A 19856-nucleotide genomic window follows, 5' to 3' on the forward strand; every position below is an offset into this window, starting at 1 on the left:
TTTTAACAACTGACATAATTCATCTGAAAACTTTTTCTTTAAGGTCAGGTACTAAATTCTGAACTCTAAAAACTGAGAGGTTGTCATTGCACCCAAATCAGCTTTAGCATCTTTAGGTGGAAGTGTAATAGCACCAAGTTATGCTCCTTTTCTTGCTTGTATAAACTATGGAATGAACATATGACCAAAATATAGATGCCAGCGATAATTAGTGAGAGTCTTATGTTTTAATGTTCTCAAAATTGCTCTCCAGTATTGAAAGAGTTGGGGTTTTTTTTTTACAGGCATACCATGTAGGAAGAAATTATAATTACTAATAAATTTACTTTCTCAGGGTGGAAACTTGCTTGTTTATAAGGAGATAGGCTGCTGAACTATTAGTCAAATAGCTAAAAGATTTTATTAGTTTTGAACAAAACAGACAACATTCCAGGCACACAACAAGAATCAATGGGCAGTTGACTAATGAAACAACAAAGCAGAATTTTGAAAAATAATATGGCCAGTATTTGTACCAGATAAGAGATAAGTATTTTGCCATAGTACAATTAAAACATGGCCTAGAACAAAAAGAAAGTAAACTAAAATTCTTCCTACATATGATATTAATGACAGGCCTATGAGTACAATTAAAACATGGCCTAGAACAAAAAGAAAGTAAACTAAAATTCTTCCTACATATGATATTAATGACAGGCCTATGAGAATTCTAGTTGTTCTTTCTGTGACTAGTCAATAGCAAACATTCTGGTTCTAAAAAAGAGTGCATGTTAAGTATTATAAAACACAGAAAAATTGAGTCAAAAAATGACATTCAGAAGTTGGAGAAGCCCTGTCTATTGACTTAGGTAATGCCACAGTATAAAGACTGGCTTCATCCAAAGTTCCCCAATAGAAGACATCATTGATGAGATCTCACTGGAGAGGGTCCTATCAAGTCTGCTAAGTGCTAATATGACCTGTAAATGGGACAGTCTTCTGCCAAAGATACATGTCTTCCATGGTAGAAGAAATTGGCCGCATTTATCCACTTCTTATTGTTACTATTTTTTCTTAGATAAAGGGACTTCTGACCTGCTTCTCACTTCTCAGTTCCATATTCATGGTCATAGCTGTCTGAGAACTGCAGAGAATATTTTGAGACTACTTGGATAAATGATGGACATTCTGTGCTAACATTCTGTGGATTGCTGATTTCCCAGATATATTGCAACTTTTCAGGCTTACCACAAATGAGTCCCATTCTGTGATAACTGGTAGGACTCAAGACATTTTGTGGTGCTGCAAATTTCCACCTGCCTGTGTTCAACAAAAGCTTGTGCTTCTGATGTCTTTTGTTAGTTCCCAAAAGTGTTTTGATTTATTATCAATGAAAACAAACCTATCACTTCATGTATCAAGAACAGAAACTGTAGAACTTGTGTATTGATAACCACTCTTCTAGAAACTGATTTAACCATCTCTTCTTCAGGAAATAAAGTCTTACTTGACACTCCTTATACACAGCAGAAGTTGAGAGCTGCTCCTTTTGCTTCACGGGAAGAAGTTCAGCTTAGACACCTGTAGGATTGGTGGTTTGGTAAAAGTTGTTATATTCTTTTACCTGAATTTTCCTTATACTGAAATAATGTTGAAGAAAAGTATGAAATATATAATATTTAAAGCAACACATTTTGTTACTCATAAATGTATGCAACTACAGAATTTAGGTCATAGTTGCTGGCCTACTTTTTTCAAAAATAAATTTGTATGATTTGTAAATTGTCAAACTTATATGGGCAAGTTTTGATAGTATTCTCTTTGATATTTCAATATATTCAATATGTATGTTCTTGACACACAATTACTTTTCTTTGCCATTCCTTTTATCCTATAATTTATGGTGAATTTAAGCTTGACTCTCCCAGATTGTCACTGGTACAGCAGTTAATTTGGAGTAAATTATTATTTTAATTTCTAAAATTAAATATGGCATTCTCCTGGTTGCAATTGTACAACTTACAATAGAACTGAATTAAAACTGGGGTCTAGGAACATACTTTCTTCTGAAATCCAGGGACAACAATGACTTTTATCCCACTTGTACAAGATACTTTGAAGTTTCCTCATTAGCAGAAATACATTTTTCCAAACTATATGAGATAAAATTTCTATCTATTCTTGACTTATTTAAATTTGTAATAAATCATGCTGAGAAATTTGAAATTATGATTGAGAACAATAGATTTTATTTAGTAATTTGGAGCCACTGTTATTTTTAATAAGAAGGACATTTGCAGGAGCTTTGGGAGCCATTGCATAAGATAAATGCATGGTTTGTCATTTTCACAAGATGTTTATGATAGTGATGAGAGGAATCTTTGGGAGGAACTACAATTACCACAGAGGAATTGCCTCAATTTATATAAAGTTCTGTATTCATTAAAAGGAGTAGTCACATAGACATCCATAACCATGAATTAAAGTGACAATAATAGTTTTAACATAATGGTCACTATTCTCATCATAAATTAAATGTGAGATGGTAAGGTGTAATGGTTGGACGTGTGGGATTTAGACTCACATATAACTTGGCTCAATCTGGAATACACCATTTACTTGCCTTGTGTCCTTGCCAAAGCTTTTTTATTTTTTAAAGATTTTTTTATTTAATTATTCATGAGAGACACAGACAGAGAGAGAGGCAGAGACACAGGCAGAGGGAGGAGCAGGCTTCATGCAGGGAGTCTGACATGGGACTTGATCCCGGGTCTCCAGGATCACATCCTGGGCTGAACGTCGTACTAAACTGCTGAGCCATCCGGGCTGCCCTTGCCAAAGCTTTTTAATGTCATTTATCATTTTATTCTTTCCATCCATAAGGATGCAAAGGGTACTCAAATCACTGAGGTGATGTGAGAATTAAATATAAATATGATGTATAAATAGCCCTTTTATAATCTGGGTGCAAAGCAAAATGCTCAAAATTTGCTTAGTAAATATTAGTCATGTTATTGCAACATGGTATCCATAGTTTGTCACTAGTCCATAAAGGACTGTTTATCAGACTGTGGTAGAATGTGAATTAATGCAGAAGTTTAGATAGATAGTTGTCCTTTAAAGTCCATTCTGGGGGCACCTGGGTGACTCAGTTGGCTAAACATTGGTTCAGGTCATGATCTCAGGGTTCTGAGATCTAGCCCTGCATTGGATTCTCTGCTCAGCAGGGACTTGTTTCTTCCTCTTCCTCTGCCCTTTCCTCCTCTGCTTGTGTTCTTATAAATAAATAAATAAATAAATAAATAAATAAATAAATAAAATCTTTTAAAAAGTCCATTCTGAATCTGAGATATTACATTTATATTAATATAATGTATAATAATTTTCTAAAAGTGGAAATATATGTTTAAAATTATATGGTTATATCAAAGGATATAATTCATAATATTTCCATTGTGTTCTATTTCCTGAACATTCTATAATGTATTCATTAGCACCAGCTTCTTATATGTCTCCTTAAAACAAAGCAAGAGAAGATGCACACTAAAAACATATATCCAGTAAAATGAGGAAAACAGAATGGGATCCAGGAGTATGGATTGAACATATTTGCCACATATATATTAATTATCCAAAAGCAGAGCTGTTACGCTAGAAGCTGACTTTGAGTCCTTTATAAATCTCTTAGCTCCCTGTAAGTGTAGATTTGGGCAGTTGGCCTTATCACTTTGTTAGGTTAAGTGCTATATGAAGGAACTTTCAAGACCCTCTATTCCACATAGATCATGTTCTAAGCCCTTTCCTTATGCATATTCTGGAGATGCCTCCAAACTCAATGATAGTAATGAATTTTTGGAATATAGGTGAGGTCTGGAACCAATGACCAAGAAAGAATTCTTGAGACGTCTTTGGTGCAAAATTGTGGTTTTATTAAAGCCGGGGGACAGGACCCGTGGGCAGGAAGAGCTGCTGTCCTGGCCCGTGAAGGTGGCTTATTATATACCTGGGAGTTGGGAGGTGGTTAGGGATAGGTTAAGTGTCTAAGGGATTTTGGAAGCAAGGTTTCCAGGACCTTGCTTGGACCTTGCTGGGGGCTAGTTATTGTTGGGAAAAGGTCACTTATTACCGTCTAATAAAACCTGAGTCATGAGACCCTTCAGATGTGTATGGGTGGGCCATGTGCTTGGGGGATGATTGCCAACATGTATCTTTGGGGTTTAGAGATAAAGGAACTCTCTAAAGGAATTTTATGTTAAAGTAGACTTACAGGATCCTGGGGGTCTGGCTAAGATTCCCTTTTCTCCTTAGCAAAGTATGAACATCGAGGCAGTTGAGTCCGTAGAGGAATGTCTCTCTGCCTGTTTCAAGGGCTTGTCAATGTGCTGCCCTGGGCTCCTGCTTTGTCCTCAGCCAGTCCTCTGTTCCCCCATCAATTGTATCAGGAAATAAACTTGAAGGACCTTTTAACTCAGGTTAATTTAATGACTGAATTTCAATTCCTTTAGCTTTACCAGAGACTTCCCTACATATAAGGAGGTAATACTATACTCTCCAATCAATAGCCATAATTCTTTTATATCATCAGTTACCAGGAGATGCTGCTCCTTGGGCTGTCCAGAGAATCACATCACTTTCCATATCGAAGTACCAGAAAGATTGCAGTGCCTTCATTTCAAGGTTAAGGTTAAATATTTTCCTCAAATCTACAACACTAAGTGATGGTGCAGCAAGGTCCAGAGCAAAGGGTTCTTGACTTGCAATCACTCTCCATGTCCTCAGCTCCTAAAAACACATTACATGGATCAAAACAATTCTGTCTTCAAGAGAGACATGAATACTCTTAGAAGGCTCGAACTTTCGTGCACATCACTGCCCAGCACAGAACTGGCTCACAATAGGGGTCCAATAAAATGTTTCATATACACCTGGATCAAATCTTTAAAGTATTAAGTTAAAACAATCCTTTCAATGAACAAAATCAAAGTTTCAGAAGAGGCTCTTCATACTGAATCTCTGACCAGCAACTGATGATGCAATATATTGCTGTTGCTGATTGGTTCTTATCACCAAGATTACCCAATCCAGGGACAATGAAATGAATTCTTTGGTTAGTGTTATTTAGGATGTGCCCAAAGTAGGGTCCCAGTCTTCACTGAGTGACACCTGACTGCTCCCCTGCACCCTGTCCTTTCTGTTTTCCAGCATGGTGTGTCTGTGTTTTCTTGGAGGCTCCTGGATGACAGCTCTGATGCTGATACTGATGGTGCTGAACCCTCCCTTGGCTTGGGCCAGGGACACCCCACGTAAGTGCACACTTTGGGTGGTAAGATATTGTGGGTTGGAGGGAAGAAAGAAATTAGTTTTGCCACTGTGTCCAGGCTATGTCCCTTAGAAAATTGTGATATTTTCTTCAATAACCACCAATTTTTATTATATATAGACCCCCAATTCTATTGAGAACAAAAGGAGTTCACCGGCTTGCCCTCTACAAGAGTTGCTTAAGGGGTCTTTCATATATATAGGCCATTTCTTCTCAACTCTCCTCCAATAAAAGCTTTTCAGGCTTGCATCTCATTCCATCAGGGTCTTGAGAAGACTTAGAAATAATGACTCCAAATTAATTCCCATCAAGTAGTTCCCTTTATTATGTTGAGTTATGCTAGAAAGTAGGAAAGCTTCTCTGAAAATTTTATGGTGAATGAAAAAGAATTAGAAAGTTCTCTCTGAGAAGACCCTGTTTTATGTCTTCATTGGATCAGTTATGTTGGTGTCTCTTTCTAATATGTGAGAATGTATCAAGAGGTTTCTCCCATGATCTCCTTTCCTTTCTCCTGAGCCCCAAAGTTTATAAGGCCTTTATCCTATACTGGAGGTTCTCTGAAAAAAGTTGGGGTTAATTTTTATCTCTATATCTCACCCTGGAGCTACAGCAGTGATCTTTAGTACTTGAAATAATACAGTAAATAAGAAGCACATATTGGGTGTCCTTTGGTGTCTTAAAGAACTTAATATCTCTTCCAAGAACTTGGCACAGGTTAATTTTCATTATGAATCTATTTCGAACCTTTCTATAGAGTCACTTTCTCCTGCATATTCCCATTTTGCCCTGAGCCCACAGGAAGGGGTTCAACTAGTATTGGAGAAATTATATGAAATTATGTTTTTGAAAGCCAAAATTAGTTAAATATCAGGAATTTCATGTATTCGAACTGCAAACCCTGAGCAAGGTACAGAAAGAGTGAAGGTTATTTACATTTTATAGGACTGAAAGCCAAGAGCAAAAACTGAACTTACTACCTTACTGAGGTCTTGGTCTCAAATTGCATAGATTCATTCATCATGTTTTCTTTTTCCTTAAATAGCCGTATTTGGTTGCTTCCACTTCCAGTTTGTCACTATTCTTTCCTAACTCTGTCATCACCATTACTGAGAATGCCCAGTGTTCGCACAGACCTTCAGCATTATCACAAACAGGATGAGCTGAAACCTAATGAAATTTTCCTTTTTTAAAAAAATGTTGTGTATTTTTTTTAAAGATTTTATTTATTTATTCATGAGAGACACACACACAGAGACAGAGAGAGAGAGAGAGAGAGAGAAAGAGAGGCAGAGACACAGGCAGAGGGAGAAACAGGCTCCATGCAGGGAGCCTGATGTGGGACTTGATCCCAGGATCACACCCTGGGCTGAAGGCAATGCTAAACTGCTGAGCCACCCAGGCTGTCTGAAATTTTCTTTTTTTTTTTCTTAAAGCCAACTTTTCTTTATCAGTGATATTTTTTAGAACAGTAGGAGAAAGAGGAAGTTTGTTTGATTTTCACCCAGGAAGTAGAAGGGAAATAATATATCATAAAAATAAAGGAGTGTTGAAGCTTAAAGCCTCTTTTTACTTCCCAGGATCCTTACAGTGACTGATTCTCAGAACACTGAGTTTATTTGTTTAAATCACAGATATTTTTCTGAGCACCTATTTTGTAATGGGTTCTGTTCTAGGCTCAGTGAACTCTATTTGAATAAGATAAAATCACTACCATCATAAGTGGTAGTGTACTGACAGAGTAGAAAGCCCAAAAAACATTTAAAGAAGAAAAAATTTCAGAGAGCAATCAGTGCTCTGAGAAAAACACACCAGGTTTGTGAAATAGAGAGAACTGGATTCACCTGACTACATTGCAAGTGGCTAGGGAGCTCCCCCTGAGAAAGTGACATTTAGTTGAGACATGACTGATGAAGAAAAGTCCACCATGTGAAGAATTTGAGGGAAGAGAGAACAGGACAGAGGCCAAAGTGTGGGAAGATGTTTGCTGAGTTTAAAAGACAGAGGAAGGCTAGAGGGGCACCTGGGTGACTCAGTCCATTAAGCATCTGACTGGATTTCGGCTCAGGTCATGAGATTGAGCCTCTTGTCAGACACTGGGCTCCATGCTCAGGGCATTCTGCTCTATATTCTCTTTCTTCTTTCTCCCTCTGCCTCTGCCTGTCCCCCTGCTCATGCATGCACTTTCTCTCTCTTAAATAAATAAATAAATAAATAAACTTGAAGAAAAAAAGAAAAGGAAGACTAGAGAGGCTGGATTGTAGGGAGGAAGCTGGGGAGTGCTGTTTGTCACCACTACCAAGTTTCCAGCACTCAGGGAATGCCCAACATGGCCTCATTGTCAGTGCTCAGTGTTTTTTGATGTTATTTAGATTTTTATCTCATTAACTCTAGCTTATATTGAAGTTTTGATGTGATTTTTTTTCATTAATGACATGACAGTTTTCAAAATCTTCATCTGCTAGTTCATGCACAAATGAACGTAACCTAAAGGCTGTGCCAAACATTTGTTAAAGTTGTTTAATTAATTCTTAGCTTCATAATAGGCACTAGCGTGCTCGCTTCGGCAGCACATATACATAATAGGCACTAGTAACTGATTGCTCTCAGAAAGCCATGGATTTGTAGGCTTCTCTGTAAACTGCAATAAGAATGGGGGATCCCTGGGTGACGCAGCGGTTTAGCGCCTGCCTTTGGCCCAGGGCGCGATCCTGGAGACCCAGGATCGAATCCCACGTCGGGCTCCCGGTGCATGGAGCCTGCTTCTCCCTCTGCCTGTGTCTCTGCCTCTCTCTTTCTCTCTGTGTGACTATCATAAATAAATAAAAAATTTTAAAAAAAGATGGAGTTTAAAAAAAAAAGAATGGAATTTGAAAATTGTTTATACCTGCTCTTGAAGAGATAAAAATGCCTTGGTCACAATATTTCAACACAGACATCATACTGGGGGAAATTCAAGGCCAAAAGCTTTAGTTTTTACAAGAAGTTCAGAGGAGCCATATGTGGCACAATTATCCAGAAATAATGACATTCCAGGTTTCTCACAGTCCAGCGTGGCCATCAGGAATGTAAGTCACTGATGCAAAGTAGTGATTGAGCCAGTTAGAAAATCTGTATCTGATTATCTGTATTGCCTTGTTTGAAAATAATGCACAGGTAAAATAGTTACAGCTTTTAGGAGTGCCTGGATTTTAGTTTTCAATCACCATTCACTTTGTTCTGGGTGAGCCTGATGCATGAGCACAGCCAAGAACAATCATCTTTATGTTAGACTTCTTAGCAGCTTTTTGATACTCTCTTATTAGGCCTTATGAATGGTTTTTAGGAATCTGATCCCAGCACTGAGCTATTTTATAGCAAAATACATTTCCTTAGGATAAGCTTTTTATCAGATATGATATTGGCAAATTTTTCAATGTAATACTCAGCTGTTCCATAATTAGCATCAGTTTTTTCACCGCATATATTTCAGTTAATATAACAGTGGTTCTTATGCAGGAATTGTTTTGGTACCCCCTCCCCAGAGAATATAGCAATGTCTGGAGCCCCTGTTTGGTTTTTTAAGCTGAGGTTTCATCTGACATTGAGTGGGTAGAGGCTAGTGATGCTGATAGACATCCTACAATGTACAGAACCGGCTTCCCAACATTATCTTGTCCAAACTGTCAACTGCTGTGATTATCTATTGTATTATTTTCTCTTCCATTTTTCATTTCAGGTTTTGAGGCTTCTCTCTTTTTTTTTTTCTTAGTTAATGTAGATAAAGCATTGGAAACTTTGTTTATTTTTTGGGAAAACTAGTCATTACTTTCAATGTTATTCTGGTCTCTTATTTATTTATTTATTTTTTTACAAAGCTTAGCCTTTCTTTTTTTAATTTTTTTTTTATTATTTATTTATGATAGTCACAGAGAGAGAGAGAGAGGCAGAGACACAGGCAGAGGGAGAAGCAGGCTCCATGCACCGGGAGCCTGATGTGGGATTCGATCCCGGGTCTCCAGGATCGCGCCCTGGGCCAAAGGCAGGCGCCAAACCGCTGCGCCACCCAGGGATCCCCTCTGGTCTCTTATTTATCTCTGATTTTTCTTTGTTACTTCCTTCCTCTCCTAAATTTCCCCCATGTTTCTTCTTTTTCTAGTTCCTTGTGGTGTGATGTTGTTTGTTTGAACTTTTTTTTCCTTGACACTGGCTGAAAGAGTACTTTTTATTGCTTTTATGTACAGAAAATTCAACACTACACCCATAGTCCAGTTTGGTGGTCAGTTCTTTAGCCTTTGCCTTTTCCAGCTTGGCAATGCCAGCCACTGACTTTGAACCCAGGATGTTGCCTCCCCAGGGACAGTGGGTCTCATCATGTCTGTCATTGTAACTGGTCCTAATTGCTTCCACCAGCTTAACCAGAGCTTCTTTGTCTTCTGAGTTAACCTGTATAAAGGTGACAGTGGGGCAGGTCTTCTCGTGGACCAGATGCCCCAGTCTGGCCTTCCCCTTGATGATGCAGTAGAAAACCCCTATCTTATGATACAGGGCAGGCAGGAAGACAACCAGCTCAATGGAATCCACATCATGTGCAGTCACTACCAGCTAGTCTTCTTGTTTTCCACCAAGGTGGTGACAGTATTAACCCTAGCTTGAGGGACAGGGAGCCTCTTAGTGGGGATATCCGTTTGCTGGCAACTTTCTTCTCAGCCCGGGCCAGCAATCTCTGCTTCTTCTCTTGCTTTGCCTCCAGTCTGTATCCACGGGCCAGTTTAAGCAGGTGAGTAGCTGTTTGGCCTTCCAAGGCTTGGGTGAACTAGTTAATCGTGAGAGGCACTTTTAGACGTTTATAGAGAATAGCCCTTTGCCACTGCCACCAAATGTAGCAGGGGCATTTGACAAAGAGGGTAAGGTGCCTTTTGGGTTGGATGTCCTGTCAGATGCCAAAATTCTTGGGCCTTTTCTCAAACAGGATATTGACCACCTTGTTGGCCTCCTACTTCTTCACAACATCAGAGGCTCGGGCCACCTTCTTCCCCTTAGCCTCCTTTCCTTTCAGCATCTTGTGTGGCTGGAGAAGAAAGCTGAGATTTCTTTCTTAATACAAGCATTTATAGCATAAATTTCACTTATGTTTTCTTTTTCTTTTGCTTTAAGACATATTTTTATTTGCCATTTGATTTTTTTTGGCCCATTGCTAGTATAGTAATGTGTTGTTTAATATTTACAAATAAATATTTAATATTAACGTTATAGATTTTCCAGTTTTGTTTTATTTTCTTTGGTTGTGTACCATTGTGGTTGGAAAATATACAGGGTATGATTTCAAACAAAGAATCAGACAAAAACTCTAAAATGTTAACTCTAAATGTTAATGCTGAGATCAAAAACACTGATTTATATACTGTGGGGCTTCTAAAAATTCTTGACTCACACTTTATACACACATTCACCTTCCAATTCAGGCCTTTGTGGTTTATTTTAGTTTGTTTAAATACAGAAGTAATAAAGTATAAAATTGTGTAAATTCACCAATTTCTTGTTGAGCCGATTCAATCAATGCAAGCCAAGATTTTTGTTTTTTATTTTTTGCCTTATGCAACGTTTTTCAGTATTTCATGATTTCTTGATCAGCCCCATCTCAGTCATAAATTGGGACTGCCACAAATATTTTTTTAGTAAAATATGTCAAAATTTTGTACTAATTCTACAATCTAGTCTATTAATAATGTCAGATGCTCTCTTTTATTTGTCTCCCTTTTAAACAGTTATTTTTTCCATATTTAAAAAATTTTCATGTTAATTATACTTGAAAAAAACACTTGTCTTAATTTAATTAAACGTAAAACATAAATATCAAAATATATACATACATGTTTGCATGTATATATATACATGAATTATGATGTGTGTGTGTTTACATATATTGAAACTACAGAAGCACACGTGACTGACCAGTAAGAGCTCTGACCGACCCTTACCTCATCAGATTAGATTTGCCAACGGGTTCTGCATCAAAATTCTTAGAAAGATCTGGTTTTCTGAGATTTCTGAATTTGGAAACGTAGGTAAAGGATTGAGAACTGTATTGCGATCATGGTTTTAATCTCGTTAAAACTTCAGTCACATCCCATTGAATTTAGTATAAAAGTCAAAAGCTGTCACCACCCACGGGCTTTTCTTGTGGGCTCCATTTGATGACTCCAGTCGAAACTGCCCTCTCCTTCCTCTCACTGTCTGTGTTTCCATCAACTGTTTCCTCTGGGTTCTTGAGGAAATTCATCAGTTCTTTCAGGCTCTTGCACAGTCACATTTACCTTGACCTGAATGGTGCCTCCCTTTGTCCCCAAACTCTTCTCTCTCTCTCTCTCTCTCTCTCTCTCTCTCTCTCTCTCTCGGCGCATCTACTTCATCCTTCATGTCACATCTCACGTCACCCTTGAACTACTTCTCTGGCACTCAGGTAATTCAGACCACCCAACTATTCTCAGTTCTAGAACTTCATCCCTCTAACATTCCTCACCTCTGTACAAAGTCTTGCCACTTTGGGTTTGGTCCGTCACTTTCCCTCCATTTTGAGCTCCCCGAGCGGAGGGGACGTGTGTCTTCCCTTCTCTGGATTCACAGGGGCGGCTCAGCCCAAACCAGGGGGAAGCAGCAGGGACGTGTTTGAGGACAGGTAAAGGGCTGCGGGAGGCGAGGGCGAGGAGCGAGGAGCCAGGGGCGAGGGCGAGGAGCCAGGGGCTGTCTGTCCCGGGGAGGCGTCCGGGAGGCGGCGGGGAGGGGTGAAGGCCGCGGCTGCTCGCGCTGGCGGGCGTCGGGTCACCCGAGCCGGGAGCCGAGTGGCCGCCAAAGGCCCCCCTGAGCGGGGTCTCGTCCCCCCGGGCCGCCTCCCCTCCCCCGCCAGCGGAGGAAACACGAACCGTGGGTGCTGGTGGTTGGGGTGCGGGTGGAAGCACCGCGGGGTGCCGCCGTCGGCGTCTTCCAGGAGCCTCTGGTGACCGGATCCCCCCGTCCCCACAGCACATTTCTTGGAGGTGGCAAAGGCCGAGTGCCATTTCACCAACGGGACGGAGCGGGTGCGGTTCGTGGAAAGACACATCTATAACCGGGAGGAGAACGTGCGCTTCGACAGCGACGTGGGGGAGTACCGGGCGGTCACGGAGCTCGGGCGGCCCGACGCTGAGTCCTGGAACGGGCAGAAGGAGCTCTTGGAGCAGAGGCGGGCCGCGGTGGACACCTACTGCAGACACAACTACGGGGTGGGCGAGAGCTTCACGGTGCAGCGGCGAGGTGAGCGCAGCGGGCGCCTGGTGCTGAGGTGTGTGACACACACACAGACAGACAGAGGCTGTCCCGGAGGGGCACTGTCTCGAGCCGGTACGAGTGAGGAGGGTCCCTCTGAGAGCCCGGTTTCAGGAGTGTCACTGTGCCTGTGTGACCGTGGAGACTGCGTAGCCGTGTCCCTGTGTGACTGTGGGGAGGGGAGGGGTATGCTGTGAAGTGAGGGGGACAGAGAATGGGTGTGGGGCGCTGTGGGCAGGATGTGGGGGATGGGTTGGAAGAGTGGGTGCGGGGGGGGGGGACAGGAGGGGACAGCTGGCATGGTGGGTGGTCCTGAGGGAGAGGGGAGGGGGCTCAGAGCTCCAGTTGGAGGGAACACTAGGCAGGTGGTTGGAGACCTGGGAGGGGAAGTGGCAGGTGTCCAGGCTGGGGTGCAGGTTTAGGGGAGGGGGCAGGGCAGATTAAAGACTGGGGAGAGAGTGAGGAGACCACTCACCTCTGTGCTTGGCGCACACCCTTCTTAACCCTGAACCCCCTGAAGTAGGTCTGCCTGTGTCTGGGGGGGGGGACCATTTCACTGAGAAAAAGTGTCCACTAAGTTTTGAGGGGGTAAGGGAACCTCGGAGGCCTCTCTGATCTTTCTGAGGCTTCCTCTGGGTCTCAGCTACTTGATTTGTATTTCCTAGTGTATGTATTCTTACATGAAATGATTGTGAAAGCTGGTGTTTTTTGTTTGTTTTAAAAAATATTTTATTTATTTATTCATGAGAGACACACAGAGAGAGAGGTAGAGACACAGGCAGAGCTCCGCAGGGAGCCTGGGGGTGGGTGGGTGGGGGGAACACCTCCATCCCGGGACCCCAGGATCAGCCCTGAGGCAGAGGCAGAGGCTCAACCACTGGCTACTCAGGCGTCCGCAAATCAGATTTTTTAATTATAACTTTCTTAACATACTGATGTTCCTATTTTTATGATGATGAAAGTATTTAAGGAGTTACATGTGATTTCTTTACATAGTCATAACAATTCACCTCACATTCCTCTTTGTTAGAACCTTTTTATCCATATTGCCAAACATTTATCTTTTTTATTTTTAATTTATATTTGTTTGATTTATATGGTTCTCGAACATTTATTTCACATATTTATTGGCTAATTGTTGTTGCTACTGTAAACATTATCTCCTGTCTATTATCTGTAGAGTTCTCATTTTTTCCTCAGTGATTTTGTGTCTCCATGCATAAGATTATTAAAGCTTTCCTGATATTTGATTCAACATTTTCCCTAGTTTGTGGTTTATATTTTGATTCTGTTTATTACTTTTCATGCTAGGAATGTAAACATTTTTATTGAATGAAATTTGCTACAAAATAGTTGGCAATGATTTGTCATCAATCTTAGATCTATAATTCTATGGTTTGTAAAAGGTTTTCCTCGTATTTCTCCTTTTACAAAAACGGAAATTGTATTTATGGAGGCTGTAGTGTCAGGGATTATCTTAGGCTCTAAGGATACCTTTTAATGAGTCTCAGACACTCCCCTGAATTCAAATGTCAGTTTATAATTAATAAATTAATGAAATGATGACAATTATAATAATGGATATTTTCGTATTGCAAAGAAGAAGGAGTAATCAGGCAAATGCAATTATAAGAACTTTTTTAAATAAATGAGTTCCTTTGCTCCTTTCCCTTTCAGGACTCATACTGTCCTTGGGACTCAGCTCCCAGACCTAGAGAAGCACCTCTGTCTTTCCTGCTTCCCAGGGTAGATCCATTTCCATGGTGTTCTAAGGTGTGAGTGTGGCTTTCCCAGGATGTCCTACTCTCTTCCCCCATCTATCTTAGGGTGTTCCCCACTTTAACAACACTTCTTCAAATCATATTTTCTCCCCAATTAAAAAGGATAATAAGGTAACATATATTGAAAGCTAAATTCCAGTTATTGTTTTATATACCTCGGGTGCATTAGTATCATGTAACCCTGAGAGCTAAGTTAGTATTACTATCCTCCTTGATAGGTTAAAAAGCTGGGGCACAGAAGAATGTAAAAATTCTCCCAGGATGAATCAGTAAAGTAATAGAGTCTGGACGTGAATTTAGTCAGCCTTCTCTAGAAATCATGCTTTTACTTAAATACATTATATGCCTTGCAAAATTTGTAAACACCTCAATTCAACAAGAAACTGTTTCACTCTATGAAAAACAAACCCCACAAATTTCTGCAACATCACTTAAATCTAATGGACTCATGCAGTCAGGATTAAATTCAAGAGTCACGATACTGGGGGCGCCTGAGTGGCTCAGTCAATTGAGTGTCTTCCTTGGCTCACCTTATGATCCTGGGATCCGGGGATCAAGCCCCCGCATCAGGCTTCTGGCTCAGTGAAGAGTCTGCTTCTCCTTCTCTCCCCTACTTGTGCTCTCTCTCTCTCTCTCTCACTATTGCTTGCTCTCTCTCTCAAGTAAATAAATAAAATCTTTAAAAAAAAAAAAAAGGCTCATGACACTGGCCCTTATTGGGCCACATGGTCAGTTTTGAGGGAAGCCTGCTTGAAATGCAGCCTGTGACCAGAGACTGGAGGCAGCAAGGCAGCCAACCAGGGAGACTTGCTTTGTCTGTCTTCCTCACTGAGTCCCTCTACCACTTCTCTTCTAGTCGAGCCTACAGTGACTGTGTATCCTACGAAGACTCAGACCTTGCAGCATCACAACCTCCTGGTCTGCTCTGTGAATGGTTTCTATCCAGGCCACATTGAAGTCAGGTGGCTCCGGAATGGCCAGGAAGAGGAAGCTGGGGTTGTGTCCACAGGCCTAATCCGTAATGGAGACTGGACCTTCCAGATCCTGGTGATGCTGGAGATAGTTCCTCAGAGCGGAGAGGTCTACACCTGCCAAGTGGAGCACCCAAGTTTGACAAGCCCTGTCACCGTGGAATGGAGTGAGAAGCTTCCTGACATAAGTTCCTCAACTACCAAAGAGGGGATTTGCTTATTCCTGAGTGTCAGGGTTCTCTCTCCTTATACCATATTTTCGTTTCCTCCGTATTCTCTTCTGTTTAGCACAGGTCCCTGGGGGTAGCTGAGTGATGTCCTCTGATAATTTAAGATATCCTGTGATTATTTCTACAGATCCTGCTGTCTTTGGGGAGGCAGTTAGATGTGGCAGGCAGAAAGGAGGTTATCCATGTTTTCAGATTTTCCATGGTTCACAGGTCAGAGTTCCATCTTGACACTGGGCACCAGTCCACTGCCTTTGGCTGGGCTTGTGCTTCTGGCACTGTTGCTCTGAGTTCTTCATTGTCATCTGAGAATCCTTTACATTGTAGGGACCTTTCTGACTTGAGGGGAATCCAATCTTGGATTCCTTTTATTAGCTCTGTCACCCTGCACAAGCTACTTGTACTTCACGGAGTCCCAGGCTCCTCATCCATAGATGTTGAAGTAGTGGATTTGTCAGAATTGTGATATTTAAAAAGGTCAATGCATAGACTTCGTATCTACTCAATGTGATTTTAGATTTCTTTTCCAGAAATTGCTAATTATTCTACTTCTTCCAAGGCAGCCTTCCTTCCTCATTCTCAAAGTTCTCAAACTGAGTGTCCATCAGTTTGGTGTAAAAATCACTAAAGTGACATTCTCAATCCCAGTGTCCATCAGTTTGGTGTAAAAAGCACTAAAACTGCTTCTTCTTTCAGGGGCACAGTCTGATTCTGCACAGAGCAAGATGCTGAGTGGAATCGGGGGCTTTGTCCTGGGTCTGCTCTTCCTTGCAGTGGGGCTGTTCATCTACTTCAGAAATCAGAAGGGTAAGGCACCTGTTGGTAACTGAGACTCCCCAGAGACTATGTGGAGAGAAATACAGCTTTGATCAAAAGCTCTCTGTGTACCGATGGCCCTGTATAAAGCCATTCTTTCCCAATTTGACCTCAGATTCCCTAGAAATCCAGAAGTCAGCAGTCCATGGTTACTGTGTCACAGCCTAAGAGGTCATGTGTTCTGTAGAGCTAAGAAGGAGATTAACAAGCATGAGGATCTTGGGTTGAGATCCTGGGCCAAATGCAGGAAGAGACGCTAAAGCTAATGAAACTGGATTTGTGTGACAGAGACTTCATGGGTCATATCTTTCACTTTCCACTCTCCCCTGGCATCATGCAATATGGGTTGGGCTGTTAGAGAAATCTAAGGAGGCAGGTCTGGGGCTGGAATCTTGTCTATGGGGCCAGATTTACCTCCATATCTGTTAAGTCTATGTCTTCCCTTCTCTTTTCCAGGACACTCTGGACTTCAGCCAACAGGTAATGCTCCTTCATCCCCTTTACAGATAGATTTGGTTATCCTGGAGCAGATAGTAAAGGTGAAAAGACAGAAATAATGGGAAAGACTTTGTTGTTGTTGTTGTTTTTTAAAAAGATTTTATGTATTTATTCATGAGAGACACAGAGAGAGAGAGACAGAGACACAGGCAGAGGGAGAAGCAGGCTCCTTGTAGGGAGCCCGATGTGGGACTCGATCCTGGGACTCCAGGGTTATACCCTGAGCTGAAGGCAGATGCTCAACCACTGAGCCACCCAAGCATCCCAGTGGGAAAGACTTTGGATCTGACTTCTGATCTGGCAGTTTATACTGACGCTACCTCTCTCCACTTAGTGAAAGGCCTGCGCTGTAAAATAGCTCTGGCCCAAGGAGACCTAAAAATATGTAATTACTGCAGCGCTTTGACATGAGGCCTTGAGAGAGAGGAGAAGAAGCTGCTTATAGAGGTGGGTCTGGAACAATACTCTGCTCTGTCTTCTGCAGGACTCCTGAGCTGAAGTGGAGATGGTGACCCTCAAGAAAAAACCTTCCTTTCCAGCTTCTTCTCAGAGTCCAAAGGTTTCCAGCTTGGCTCTTATTCTTCTACAAATACAGCGCTTTCTCAGGATCTGGTTTGCCCTGGCTTCAGTGACCCTGCACAGCTTGTGTTCCCCAATGGCTCCCTCTGCCCTGTCCTTGACCTGGAACCCCCAGTGCTGACTGCAGTACCTTATCTGCATTCTCTCCTTCCTCTTCCTATGCAGCCCTTATGTTTCCCTTGCATGGGAACTCACCTTCTGCTCATGTTTCTTTATAAGCTTTTCTCAAATAAATGTGGATTGAAAATCATCTGCTTCATGTGTTTTCAAGGAAGAGAAGTAAAAAAAAAAAAAAGAGGGAGAATGGGAGGATTCATCACAAAAAAATAATGGTTTTTATTTATATTCCTAAATTTTGTTCAGATATGCATCTGAAAGGTATCCTTGCTTCATTCTCTGTTTAATCATGGGCTCTATGCATTCTGTACTTAGGCATGTTTTCTGGAGCTAGGAGGAAGCCCTTGATGACCTATGTGACAGTGGTATCCTATATCTCTGTGTTCTCAAACACAAACACAAACGTCCCTTTGCACCATGGGATGAGGAAAGGGAACAAAAAATATCCATGCAATGTCATACAAGTAACTTGTAAGGAAATGATGCCCTCAGAATTTTTATAATCACTGTCTTTTGCCTCAGTTTTTAAATTTTAATTTCATTTTATTTTTTACGTAGGCTCCATGCCTAATGCGGGAGGCTCACAATTCCCCCTTCTTGAGTTTTATAGGAAAGTATCTAAAACTGAGTAAACCCCTCTCATTATATTGATGGGGAGCTCTATCTACACTTCCATCTTTTTCTGTCTCTCAGATAAACATCCGTGGCATGCTGACACTTTGACTTGAGATGCATCCTTCCCCATAAATAGGTCTCAGACCATCAGGACAAAACCACAACTCTAGGGGAAAAGATGCATTTCTGAGACCTTTCATATTGTACATAAATTTACCATCTACAGGAACATCCCAGATAGATATTATCTTAGCAGAAATCAGAGGAAAACTGGGAAAGAAAGGGGAAATTAGCAGAAATCAGAGGAAAACTGGGAAAGAAAGGGGAAATTATGAATACTCTGATGTCCATGCAAACAATGAAATACCATGCAGCTGGATGGAAAAATAACCATCCTGAAATGGAATAATCTCCAAAAGGCATTTGCACAGGTACAGGAGAGTTTGTACATCACACAACGATTTGTTTAAAAGATAGAGTAAGAGAATAGGAATATATAGCTATATCACTTTATCTATAACATCCAGCTATAATTATCTCTCATCTATCTAATCTACTTACTTTTCTATATATGACAATGGAAGGATTTTTTAAAAACCATTGCCTCTTGGGCAAAATGAATGAGTAGGTTGAAGGGAACAGAGATGAGAGCTGGATCTTCTCAACATGTCTTAGTTAATAGTTTTAGTTTGAGGATCCTAAAAACATTTTATATAATAACTTAAAAAATTTAAAAAGTCAATATGTAAAAATTAAAACCAAACTGTAGTGATGAAGAAAATGTGACAAAAAGTACATAATGGAAACAAATTAGAAAAGTAAACCAAGTATTTTTGGAGCTTGGACACTGTGGAACTATAATTGTAAATCAGTATATAGTTCTAGATTCCATAGACTTCAATAATATAAAAAAGTTGGAAAGGTTTCAGAGAATACACCTAAATTGGTTAAGGAGATGATGAGTTCTGCTATCATAATCTGTCGACAAGTCATTTTGAAAAGTAAATCAAATCTAAAGAGTAGACAATAGATTCAGAAGTTCAATTCAAGTTAATAGCTATTTCAGCACAATTTCTCCACTATAAGAGACAACAGACCAATTCAAAGTTTATTTTACAAATATTATAGTTCTATTATGCATTAATGTGTGAAACAGGTTATCGTCCTGTGGGAATTTAATAAGCTAACAGTCATGTGTTCAATATTTATATGGTTTAATCAGATGCTGTTTGATCCCAGGGTTGCAACTTTACTTTTGTTGTGTTCTTTAAGATGCAGAAATGAGTTGTCTCATTTTATCTGAGATCTATGGTGTGACATTATAATGTAGAATTTAAAAGTATGGCAGGAATATTTCAGTGGCGATGCTTTCTATTGCTAGTGAGAAAAATCAATTTAATTGGCTTTATTTGACTTTAACTCCTTGTCTCACGTAGCAGATAGACCCTGGGTAGTTAACCTCCAAGCTGGTGAGTTCATCAGGCCAATGGTGTTGCTAGTGATCCTGGGACTTTGTATCTCTTCTCTTTATCATACACCACAAGTCAGTATTCCTGAAATGGTAGTAGGATGGCTGCAGTAGCTTTAGGCTTCATTTTCTTCATAACTTCCAAAGACAGGAAAAGGGAACAGTTTCTCCTCATACATTTTTATAAGGGAGAACTAAACCTTC

The 19856-nt window shown here is 40.6% G+C and overlaps 1 protein-coding gene, 1 long non-coding RNA gene and 1 pseudogene across 2 annotated transcripts; 1 reads left to right on the forward strand and 2 right to left on the reverse strand.

Moving 5' to 3' along the window:
- Window positions 1-438: 438 nt before the first annotated feature.
- Window positions 439-12014, reverse strand: LOC144317725 (uncharacterized). The gene is made up of 3 exons (XR_013383722.1): window positions 11257-12014; window positions 4569-4761; window positions 439-1560 (listed from the first exon to the last, which is right to left on the reverse strand). It is a non-coding gene; the product is annotated as an uncharacterized LOC144317725 (long non-coding RNA).
- On the forward strand, window positions 5088-17702 carry LOC144317724 (DLA class II histocompatibility antigen, DR-1 beta chain). The gene is made up of 6 exons (XM_077904539.1): window positions 5088-5282; window positions 12299-12568; window positions 15218-15499; window positions 16256-16366; window positions 16832-16855; window positions 17358-17702. Exons 1-6 carry the CDS (start codon window positions 5183-5185, stop codon window positions 17369-17371), a joined length of 801 nt encoding a protein of 266 aa, XP_077760665.1. The 5' UTR covers window positions 5088-5182; the 3' UTR covers window positions 17372-17702.
- On the reverse strand, window positions 9147-11266 carry LOC144317723 (large ribosomal subunit protein eL8 pseudogene; annotated as a pseudogene).
- Window positions 17703-19856: the final 2154 nt, after the last annotated feature.

Source organism: Canis aureus, chromosome 7, assembly GCF_053574225.1.
Source record: "Canis aureus isolate CA01 chromosome 7, VMU_Caureus_v.1.0, whole genome shotgun sequence".
Taxonomy (NCBI): domain Eukaryota; kingdom Metazoa; phylum Chordata; class Mammalia; order Carnivora; family Canidae; genus Canis; species Canis aureus.